Below are 12,815 nucleotides of genomic sequence, written 5' to 3' on the forward strand. Positions count from 1 at the left end.
CTATAGTAGAGAGAGATACCTTATTATTAAAAAGATAGTAAGCAATTTAATTATTCATCAGTAATGTTTTTATTTGTTAAACCACAGTTAGTGGTTCAGTTAGAGCAGCCTCTGATGTAATATGTAAGGCACCGTTTTATGTTCCATTTTATGTGGGTCATGTATTTCTGTCTGATCACGCTGGAGATGCTTTGACTGCAAGGTGTAAATTATACTATCTGGATATGAAACATATAAATGTGAATATATATATATATATAGTGCTTCCTGACACTAAACTCAAAGCGCTTTACATAGTGAACAGGGGACCTGGATGATGCGATGGTAGCCATAGTGCACCAGTAGATTCACCACACACCAGCTATTGGTGGAGAGGAGAGAGTAGAGTGATAGAGACAATTAATGGATGGGGATTAATATGCAATAATTGATAATGACCAATGGGGGGAATTTTGCCAGGACACCAGAGTAACACCCCTACTCTTTTTCGATAAGTGTCCTGATGAATGGTCTAGTAGTTGTTACAGTCACGAGTGTGCACCAACACAACTGACTGTGAATTATGTAGTGTGTGCTTGACATAAAATGTGTTTATGCGAGTCCTTTGTGCCTCGTGAAGTCCTTTACACATTAAGTGCTTTCATTTCTCCAGTAACTCTCAGTGAATGACCAGAGATGATGCAGAAATGGCAATATATGAGTGTTTCAATCTGTCAGTGTGTATCATTCAAGCACTCAAAGATATCTTAAAATCCCCATGTAACTGGAGACTGGTGTGACTGTTGTGAGGTCTCAGAGAGGAGGAGAACTCCACTGAATCACGGCTAAACACATACTAGAACTCGTTCAGGTGAAGACTATGAAGATAAAGATGCTGTGTGAGTGATAGAAACTGACTTTGCCAGTTCTGCATTGTGTGCTGGTACCTGTTTGATGGTGTAGTGCAGCTGTGTAAACACACATGCAGTTGGAGGCTTTTTCAGTGTTAATAGACAGCTGAACACACTCTCGTAAACTGCTACCAACTCCAACCATAAAACATAGCATACATTACTGGCCACTGCCTGAATCTTGGACTTATGATCGACACCAGAAATAAATTGCCACAAGTGACAACTAAAGTCTTCATCAGCCAAATAATAAAGGACAATTGCATCTATGAAGTCCATCCTGAAATATCTGCAGATGTTCTCAAAGACATTATCATTAATCATACAGTTCATACAAATTCCTTTAGTTTTAATTTGTGAGTCTGGTTTCCCCTGAGGTCCCCCCCCCCAACATTATTTACATCTTATGGAGTTTTGTGTTCCTTGACACAGTCGCCTTTGGCTTGCTCACTGGGTCCTAAAGACAAATAATATACAGTATATATTAGGGCTGAGACGATTAGTCGACGTTATTGACAACGTTGTTTGATCTCATTTAATGTAACATGGTGTCACATTAAACTGTAATGATGAGAGCAGCACTGCAGCTCTTGACTGACTGATGAGAGGAAGAATTACACAGATCACAGATGCACTCTAAACTTTCCAAACAGCTTCAGCTGATATACATCACAAAGTATGTGAGAATTATAATGCAAAAATACTAAAGTAAATACAGAAGCACTCTTGTTGTTGAATAAGTGCTCTTTAAAGGTGTTACATCTTTAATGCAGTTATATTTAATGTGTTATAACTTTATTAAAGTTCAAATAATACGGCAGCAGATCATGTAAATAACTTCAAACTCCGAAACGGGCATTTCTCTGTGCGGTCAGCGCCTCTTCTATAAGTTGTGTGAATGTCCCGATATAAGGGGGAGAGATTGAAACTGCATCCGGCTGAGACACACTCCGTCACGAGACGCTCGTCCCTCAAGCACACACTCATAATGCAGCTAGATTATAACATGATGACTCACGACTTATTGAATCATAATATATGTGTCACTTTGCACTTTGTTTGTTTTTTTGTGAGTTAAAGATGGACAGAAAAGGGTAGTCTTCCCCCATTATACACTGCAACAAAATATGTTTCTGTTTTGGCTTGTTTTACAATATAAATATCTAAAAGTCATTTAAAACAATGCACATTTTATTTATTAGCTATTCTGCTGAAGAAAAAATAGTTATCTGAGATTATATTAAAAATACAAATATTTTACAATATCTAAAAATCCTTTAAAAAAGATGCATTCAACTGAGAAGCAGCATATAAGATATTTAGACTTGCTTTTAGAGAATAGATCATGAATAGAAATATATTTTGTCTTTACTGCACTCACAGAATTATAACCATGTGAAAAGTTACACGTGTATATATAAAATACACTTATATTTAAGATACATTCTCATAAAGCAAGTCTAAATTCAGGTGCTGGTCAAATAATTAGAATATCATCAAAAGGTTGATTTATTTCAGTAATTCCATTCAAAAAGTGAAACTTGGATATTATATTCATTCATTACACACAGACTGATATATTTCAAATGTTTATTTCATTTAATTTTGATGATTAAAACTGACAACTAATGAAAATCCCAAATTCAGTATCTCCGAAAATTAGAATATTACTTAAGACAATACAAAAAAAGGATTTTTAGAAATGTTGGCCAACTGAAAAGTATGAACATGAAAAGTATGAGCATGTACAGCACTCAATACTTAGTTGGGGCTCCTTTTACCTGAATTACTGCAGCAATGCGGCATGGCATGGAGTCGATCAGTCTGTGGCACTGCTCAGGTGTTATGAGAGCCCAGGTTGCTCTGATAGTGGCCTTCAGCTCTTCTGCATTGTTGGGTCTGGCATATCGCATCTTCCTCTTCACAATACCCCATAGATTTTCTATAGGGTTAAGGTCAGGCGAGTTTGCTGGCCAATTAAGAACAGGGATACTGTCACGTTCCTCTGTCTACCCTGTGTTCTGTGTCTCACTATTCACGTTCATGTCATGTTTCCTTGTCTGCTCCGTGTTTTCCATTTCACCCGTCACCGTTCACGCTCCATGTCACGTTTTCCTTGTTGTCTGCCCCGTGTTTCACGGTCCTTGTCTAAAACTACATTTCCCACTATCCACCTTCCATCAGCACTGCCATTTTGGTTCATTGTTCTCACCTGTGTCTAATCCAGTCATCACTCCCTGTGTATTTAAGCCCTGCTTTTTGTTCACTCCCTGTCGATTGTTGAATGTTCCTGTCTGGTTTCTTGTTGTGCATTTGCCCTTGTTTCCTGCCCTTCATGTTCATTCTTCCAGCTGTGTGTTCGTTTGTGTTTAGTTAAGTTTTTCCCATCGTGGACTGTTCTATTGTTCTTGTGTTTGTTTATTTTGCTAGTTTGTTAATAAAAACCTGCTTTTGGATCCGCAACCCCTGTCTGCCTTCTCCTGCTTCCCACATTCGTAACAGATACCATGGTCCTTAAACCAGGTACTGGTAGCTTTGGCAATGTGTGCAGTGCCAAGTCCTGTTGGAAAATGAAATCTGCATCTCCATAAAGTTGGTCAGCAGCAGGAAGCATGAAGTGCTCTAAATCATCCTGGTAGACGGCTGCGTTGACCTTGGACTTCAGAAAACACAGTGGACCAACACCAGCAGATGACATGGCACCCCAAACCATCACTGACTGTGGAAACTTTACACTGGACTTCAAGCAACATGGATTCTGTGCCTCTCCTCTCTTCCTCCAGACTCTGGGACCTTGATTTCCAAAGGAAATGCAAAATTTACTTTCATCAGAGAATATAACTTTGGACCACACAGCAGCAGTCCAGTCCTTTTTGTCTTTAGACCAGGCGAGACCCTTCTGACGCTGTGTCTTGTTCAAGAGTGGCTTGACACAAGGAATGCGACAGCTGAAACCCATGTCTTGCATACGTCTGTGCGTGGTGGTTCTTGAAGCACTGACTCCAGCTGCAGTCCACTCTTTGTGAATGTCCCCCACATTTTTGAATGGGTTTTGTTTCACAATCCTCTCCAGGGTGCGGTTATCCCTATTGCTTGTACACTTTTTCTAACACATCTTTTCCTTCCCTTCACCTCTCTATTAATGTGCTTGGACACAGAGCTCTGTGAACAGCCATCCTCTTTAGCAATGACCTTTTGTGTCTTGCCCTCCTTGTGCAAGGTGTCAATGGTTGTCTTTTGGACAGCTGTCAAGTCAGCAGTCTTCCCCATGATTGTGTAGCCTACAGAACTAGACTGAGAGACCATTTAAAGGCCTTTGCAGGTGTTTTGAGTTAATTAGCTGATTAGAGTGTGGCACCCGGTGTCTAAAATATTGAACCTTTTCACAATATTCTAATTTTCTGAGATACTGATTTTGTTGGGGGTTTTCATTAGTTGTCAGTTATAATCATCAAAATTAAAAGGAATGAACACTTGAAACATATCAGTCTGTGTGGAATGAATGTATACATTATCCAAGTTTCACTTTTTGAATGGAATTACTGAAATAAATCAACTTTTTTATGATATTCTAATTATATGACCAGCACCTGTACATACTGGCTTTGTATATTACAAACTCACCCTGACCGTATTTCAAGACCATATTTTGCATATATGCATATTTTGCTGTTTAACTATTGTGTACCCTGCGGGCAGGACCCTTCGAGATGGCATGCACTTGATCCTTTGAAGCAGTTCAATTCAATGTATGAGCTGTTCTTAAAAATAAAATAAAAATCTCTTTTGCCAGTGGTTAAATGCTGAGGTAGACTGCTCCATCTTCACCTGACTGGCTTGTATCGAGTATCAGTTTTGAGTGCAGCACACACAACCCTCCCCACTCAAATACTTACCGAATGTATTTCAGCGGTGTGCTGATTAAGAATGAAAAATTTTAAAGATTGAAAAAAGAGAATGATCAGGATGATCAATAAATTATTAACAATTTACAGCCATTGCCTTGTTAATATGTTATCGTGTAATCTATAAAGTAGTAACTGTAGTCCAATTACGAGTATAAAATGTAATGCAATCCAATCACAAGTACTTGATGTTTTTGTAATCTGATTACATAATCCAGATTACATGTTATCCGTTACTACCCGACACTGACTAGGTAACAGTGTAAAAGTGAGACTGAAGAGCTACAGCAAGATAATTTTTCACTTAATGACAGTTTTATATACTTTAACACTAACATATGCAATGTCATGTAATACAAACCAGAAAATAATCCTAATCATCCATATTGTATTTTAAAAAGTGGTCTGGGTTCCACCAAAACAACCCTGTAACAGGTCAAGTGGACTAAAAAGAGATCTAAGGCCACTTTTATGGCCACGGACAATGTGAATGCTAAGATAATTGGGTCCTTTTTCAATCAGGTAACTTTTTGGCCCACTTTTTAAAGAGGTCTGAGTTTGGTTTGTGTGAAAACAACCTATTTGCATGCGCTATCTGTGCTGGTTTAGCAGTGTGTATAGCTCTGTAAGAATGCATTGATTCCTTTAAAAATCTTGTTCAGGGTTAATATTTGTGTTTGGTCGAGAGCAAAGTGAAAGCATGTGATGTACAAACTGCTGGAATCTCACAGTACACTGGTGAGGTTGTTCAATGTAGTGCAGTCATCTAAAGGTCATTGCACACTGTCTGGATGTTAGCACAGCTCAAGTTAATCACAAGTTTCCCTTTTCCTTATGAAGCTCTCTTACTCCGCAAGAGGAAGTTGTGTTTGTGTGCTTCCTGTCCAGCAGCTAACTGACATGAATACATTGTCCCAGTACAAAAAGAAACTCTTCTTTGAAGGGAGCGCTTAAAAAGTTTTCCCTTTTTTACAAAAGCACATGTTTTTTAAATGTTCAATGAACAATTAAAAGAATCCTAATTTCAAACAAGCCTGCGCTGCATGTACACTTCCCTTTTACGTTCTCTCGATCAACATAATTGTTGTGTAAAACACACTTCACACATTTTATTATGAAATTGTGGAACACTAACATGTGTATTTTCTGTTGGATATATCACGTCTCACATGCAAAACAGCTGCACTGTTTCATGCTAAAGAGGAAGTGACCCTCTCCCATTTTACATTTACTGCTGTAAACATGAGCATTTTGTGTTGAACATTTCATTCAGTAAGCTATGTTTGTGCTATGCTGTCATGAAATTTCCAGCTTGAAGTCTACAAAGGATTTTTCAATTGTGATGCCATTTCTTGACTTTCTCAGAATATATTTATTTGCTAATGTTAACTGCCTTGCTATTGTAACTGACATAACTTACAATACAATTCATTGATTCCATCCGGACCACAAGACTTCATGAGGACGGTTGCACCCTCTCATCATCTAGTGAGAAGCTTTCTGTGCTGTATTCTTGAATATTTTCCTCTAGCACAGAACACGCTTCATTTATGTCCGCTCCCACTCTGCAAGCATCACCTCTTTTCCCCACATGCGAGTAGACGTGTGCCTTTAGATCATAACGCTTTATCGTTCCAAATGTAGCTTTATTAATCAGCATGTTTTCGAGCCTTTAAAAAAAACAAAAAGGTTTCTATATGCCTTTATATGAGGTCTGATACATACAGAACTCCTGCTTGTGTAATATTGCTTTTATACAACAGTTCAACAAACCAAAAAAATTCAGGAGGAAACACTAGGGACTGTCACAAAAAACACACTTGAGCATGGAACAACTCTCTTACATCAAGGATCGAGATATATCTATCAGTAGAGCCATATGTCACAGCAGTTTCAGGACAGCAGCACCAGGCCGGAGGTTAGGGGCGGAGCTAATGAAGCCACAGCAGTCTTGGGGCCGATGCTTAGTTTTGAAGCATAATTTCTTACATTTGTTTGCTTTATTAGATTAAAAATGTGCTGTTTTCTCATCTTAACATTTAATGGTAACAGTTCTCGATAAGGTTCCATTTGTAGGTATCATGAATGAACAATGAACAATATTGTTAACCATTATTTATTAATCTTGGTTAATGTTAATATATAAACACACAATTATTCTTTGTTAGTTCAAAGTGCATGAACTTATGTTAACGTAAACAACTTTTTATTTTAGAAACATATAAATGCATTTTGAAATTACCAAGATTAACCAAGAACTAATCAAGATTAACAAATGCTGAAAAATAATGCTCATTGTTATTTATGTTAACTAATGTAGTTAAATAATGTTAACAAATGGAAACTTATTTTAAAGTGACTTGAAAGATCTGCTGCTAACGACTTGGTGCCAGATACCACATGACACCTTCAGAGGTCTTATGGAATTCATACCTCGACAGGTCATAGCTGTTTTGGTGGCATGAGTGGACCTACACGATATTGGGCAGGTGGTTTTAATGTTGTGGCTGATCGGTGTATATAGTGTGTATGTGTGTATGTGCATGATATACAGTATATACCTACATATCTGTATATGTCTATATTTTATATTACTCATTACTGCTGGGAGTGCCTTGTTTTCCTCTTGGAATTGACTCCTGAAAAAAAGGCTTCTGTCCTGTAACATAAATTGTTTTGACAATTAAATGTCAGTAATTGTGAAAAACATAATTAAATGTATTTGGTAAGGTGTATGTGTAAGGTGTATGTAAACTTTTGACTTGAACTGTATTAGGGCTGTTGATTTAACGCCTTAATTCAGTGCAATTAATTTGACAAAAAATAACGTGTTAAAAGAATTAATACGTAATGTGGAAGATTCCTGAGAAATGCTTGTAGTACCACCTGTTTACTCCAGAGGGCACTAAGTGAAACTTCAGCTGCATGGCAATGCGCAGTTTATACAGTGAAGAAAAACACCCTCGAACAGCAGAACAACACAAAAGTCTGAATCTCACAAAAAGGTGAATCTCACAAAAGTGAGTACACCCCTCACATTTTTGTAAATGTTTGATTATATCTTTTCATGTGACAACACTGAACTTTGCTACAATGTAAAGTAGTGAGTGTACAGCTTGTATAACAGTGTAAATTTGCTGTCCCCTCAAAATAACTCAACACACAGCCATTAATGTCTAAACCGCTAGCAACAAAAGTGAGTACACCCAAGTGAAACTGTCCAAATTGGGCCCAAAGTGTCAATATTTTTGGGTGGCCACCATTATTATTACTGCTTTAACCCTCTCGGCCATGGAGTTCACCAGAGCTTCACAGGTTGCCACTGGGGTCCTATTCCACTCCTCCATGATGACATCACAGAGCTGGTGGATGTTAGAGACCTTGTGCTCCTCCACCTTCCGTTTGAGGATGCCCCACAGATGCTCAATAGGGTTTAGGTCTGGAGACATGCTTGGCCAGTCCATCACCTTCACCCTCAGCTTCTTTAGCAAGGCAGTTGTCATTTTGGAGGTGTGTTTGGGGTTGTTATCATGCTGAAACACTGCCCTGCGGCCCAGTCTCCGAAGGGAGGGGATCTTGCTCTGCTTCAGTATGTCACAGTGTTGGCATTCATGGTTCCCTCAATGAACTGTAGCTCCCCAGTGCCGGCAGCACTAATGCAGCCCCAGACCATGACACTCCCACCACCATGCTTGACTGTAGGCAAGACAGACTTGTCTTTGTACTCCTGACCTGGTTTTCCGCCACACACGCTTGACACCATTTGAACCAAATAAGTTTATCTTGGTCTCATCAGACCACATGACATGGCTCCAGTTATCCATGTCCTTAGTCTGCTTGTCTTCAGCAAACTGTTTGCAGGCTTTCTTTTGCATCATCTTTAGAAGAGGCTTCCTTCTGGGACGACAGCCATGCAGACCAATTTGATGCAGTGTGCGGCGAATGGTCTGAGCACTGACAGGCTGACCCCCCCCACCCCTTCAACCTCTGCAGCAATGCTGGCAGCCCTCATACATCTATATCCCAAAGACAACCTCTGGATATGACACTAAGCACGTGCACTCAACTTCTTTGGTCAACCATGGCGAGGCCTGTTCTGAGTGGAACCTGTCCTGTTAAACCGCTGTACGGTCTTGGCCACTGTGCTGCAGCTCAGTGTCAGAGTCTTGGCAATCTTCTTATAGCCTAGGCCATCTTTATGTAGAGCAACAATTCTTTTTTCAGATCCTCAGATAGTTCTTTGCTATGAGGTGCCATGTTGAACTTCCAGTGACCAGTATGAGGGAGTGTGAGAGCGATGTCACCAAATTTAACACACCTGCTCCCCATTCACACCTGATTCACATCGTGGGTTTGAAAGATGCCATGTACAACTTTAGGATTCAGGATTCTTATAGATTGATAGATTGCAATATTTAAAATTGCTTAGCAGAATTATGAATATTCTGGTATTGCCATTGCCCTGTGCTGGGCTGATCTTTATTCCCACTTCATCCCTGATTGATCATTTTGCACTTTAAATGGACAGTACTTCTTGTTAAGTTTTACTAAAACCCAAAGTATAGGCTCTATTTCGGTTTTGACATGAACGTTTAGAGTCTGTGTACTCTACAGTTGAGCGTGAGCCTGTCAAAGTGTAATTCATTTGACTTTGTGGACATACACGGTTGGTGCATGCGTGCTACGAGTGCTACAAGATTCTGGACTATTTCTCTTAAGGAGTTTAGACCCAAGTTATACAAATGCAGGTATCTCCTGACCACTGTTGATATTTTTGCATGTGCATTCTTCATGTTCGTGTGGTTAGAAAAATCAGGCAGTGTGCATTCAGTGCTCGAGCACTCTGCTGATGACGAAATTTGCGTCATGTGTGCTGTACACAGACGCTCAGTATTCGCGTTTGACCGAATTATACTTTGGGATTAATAACCCCTATTTCTGCATATTATGCTGGGATACAAGAAAGTTGAACCTCAAAACCAATTACACACATAAGCTTAAAATATTTTTTAATTCCGGTCAACTTTAGGTCTACCAATCGGAATTGCAAAAATAATTATTTCCCAAACACACCTCCAATCTGCCATTGGTCTGAAAATAGATACAGAATTTCCTCCCCAAACTCAACCCATTGGTCTGAAAAGAGATACAGAATTCCCTCCCCAAACTCACACCATTGGTCTGAAAAGAGATAGAGAATTCCCTCCCCAAACTCACCCCATTGGTCTGAAAAGAGATACAGAATTCCCTGCCCAAACTCATCCCATTGGTCAGAAAAATGTACAGTATTCCCTCCCCAAACTCACACCATTGGTCGGAAAAGAGATACAGAATTCCCTCTCCAAACTCACCCTATTGATCAGTAAAGAGATACAGAATTCCCTTTCCAAATTCACCCTATTGGTCAGAAAAGAGATACAGATTTCCCTCCGCAAACTCAACCCATTGGTCAGAAAAGAGATACAGAATTCCCTCCCCAAACTCACCCCATTGGTCAGAAAAGATTTACAGTATTCCCTCCCCAAACTCACCACATTGGTCTGAAAAGAGATACAGTATTCCCGTCCCAAACTCAACCCATTGGTCAAGCCATAAGTTGAATTGTTAGAATGCTCAAACAAACAATGTTTACACTCTTCAGGAAGTCAACCTACGGGTGGCTTACTTATAGTTAACACTGCACATTATACAGGGATACAAAAAAGTTTTTCTACATCCAAACGATCACTTTACTTCCTTTACTTGCAAACGCAATTACTTCCTGGTTTTAATGCTGTTGTTTGAACATACTTCCTCTGTGATCATACTCCCCCCCCACCCGCCCCCCCCCCCCCTTGACTGTAATATTATTTGTAATATTTTTGGAAAAGGCACATTTTATTCAGGTGAAATGGAAAAACCTTAAGAATTTTTTTAAATATTTATAACAAAAACTAATTATAATATTTTTACAAATGTAATTAATTTGTAAATTATTTTTACATTTTCATATATATATATTTATTTATTAATGATTAATGTGTGTTTAATGTGCAAGGTACGTTTTTTTAATACCTTTTTGATGGTTACACCACTTTAAATAATTAAAGCATTTTTTGTTGAAAATGATATAAATGTTTTTTTTTAAGGTCACATTTTGTATGAAATTAATACATTTTAAATTTAGATTTTTAAAATATTTCTTATTTTTATCATCTTGGAGAACCTTATTTCTCAATGACCCCTGTGCAAATGTGAGTTTGAGCATAAAACCACCAAATGTAGACTCATTCACATATATGAATTAATCCAACACATTTATGAAGCCATAGACGTCCGACTAGAGCCTGACTGGACCTGACCAACCCGTCGGGTTTGATGCCAGGTACAGGTCAGTTGTTTCAAGTATGACTTTGTGTTCAGGTTTGTAATTAATGATCAAATATTGGCCTACCCTCTCCCTCACAGACACGTGCAAATGGATGAGTTAGGGGCTGTTCACACCGGATGTGTTTTTGCGTGGTTCTGCACATTTTTCAATAGGAAAAGGAACATGAAGTCACAATTTTTAGCAGCAAATTACAGCCTTCTAGTGTATGTCTATGTCTTTGAGCTTTGCACATTTAGGTGGAGAAATATTTGCACATTCCTGAATGCAAATTTACTCCAAATTTACCAAAGTAGATATAGAGCGTCTGTGGACTGCAGTTTTCAGGTCAAACCACAGATTTACAAATTAATTCAAATGGATGCTTTGGACGAGCCATAAACACGGATCTCAGACTGACTGTAGCTGGTTCTCCTGAGGGATTTGCCTGTATTTGGCTTTGTCTATGTTGCCCTTGATGCCAGCACGCTTTCTAGCTCCTCCTGATGAAAAACAGCCTCCCCCTGCCACCACCACACATGCCAGGGATCGATTTAAATGGATGCGGAGCCAAAACATTTATTAAGTGTTATCAGACCTCAACATTTTCTTCCAAAAGGTTGCAGGTTCACAGGTCACAAGGCTTCTAGCAAATTCCAGGCATGATTTAACAGTCTGTTTGTAGTGTCTAGCTCAAGGGCACAATGGTACAATCCCCCTGATCACAGGAATTAAACCTGCAACAACACCCACCTAGTTACCTATAAATCATTAGTTAACAGCACTATATAAATATTATATAGTTAAACTTTTACTAGTTTAACTAGTTAACCAGGAAATACTTCAAATAATGTTTTAATATATCAATCATTATGATGATTATAATGACTTCTTGTTTCTTAACTGATCTTCTTTGTCATTTATGTGCAGAACAAAGAGAAGGAGCGCCTGAAGGCACGGGAGAAAGAGACAAAGGATCGCGAGTCACGTTACAGTAACGGTCACCTGTTCACCTCGCTCACGGTGTCTGCCACCACCCTCTGCTCCGCCTGCAACAAGAGCATCACTGCCAAAGAAGCCCTCAGCTGCCCCAGTGAGTCATTACAGTAACACACTCATCCCAACACATGATGTTTCAGATAAAAGAGGAAACATTTCTTAAAATAACACTTTGAACTCATTCTCTCCAGGAAAGTTAATTCACCACCAATCAGGTGCAAATGATAACGATTAGAGAGAATCATGCAGTATACTGTCAACTGTCTTATGTACTATCAAAATAAGAAACCTGCACTTTTTTCTGACTTAAACTAAAGGAATCTAAAAATACTAGGTATCATACATTTACATACAGACAAGAACTGGGCATGATAATGACAAAAATCATGAACCAACTTTGGCCCACAGGCCCAGGTTTGGGCACCTCTGGTCTAGATGTAGAACATAGGCTAATTATTGAAAATTATTCAAAAGCTTCTCATTGATATCGTGGATTTCACAAATCACAATCATTGTTATCGTGTCAGCTCTAATAAGTCTCATTTGCCCTGGAGCTGCTTTTGGTAGATTTTTAATTTTCACAAATAGCACAAACTCCAATTGCAAATTGCTGTTTTTAATTTCCAAAGTGCAACCACAGAGGCCAAAATGTATTTTTGTCATTATCATGCAGCC

General features: G+C 38.9%; 1 protein-coding gene across 2 annotated transcripts in view; it reads left to right on the plus strand.

The window, feature by feature from the left end:
• The window catches only part of LOC127657988 (rho guanine nucleotide exchange factor 2-like), a 71,702-nt gene that overhangs the window by 19,782 nt on the left and 39,105 nt on the right, over positions 1-12,815 (plus strand). Inside the window, exon 2 of one of the 2 annotated variants that reach the window (XM_052147033.1) lies at positions 12,072-12,234. In XM_052147033.1, coding sequence (XP_052002993.1) covers positions 12,072-12,234 — 163 coding nt within the window. Of the gene's footprint in view, positions 1-12,071; positions 12,235-12,815 lie in introns of those variants that run through there. The other variant, XM_052147034.1, reaches the window with a different exon arrangement.

Source organism: Xyrauchen texanus, chromosome 17, assembly GCF_025860055.1.
Source record: "Xyrauchen texanus isolate HMW12.3.18 chromosome 17, RBS_HiC_50CHRs, whole genome shotgun sequence".
In the NCBI taxonomy this organism is placed as follows: Eukaryota; Metazoa; Chordata; class Actinopteri; order Cypriniformes; family Catostomidae; genus Xyrauchen; species Xyrauchen texanus.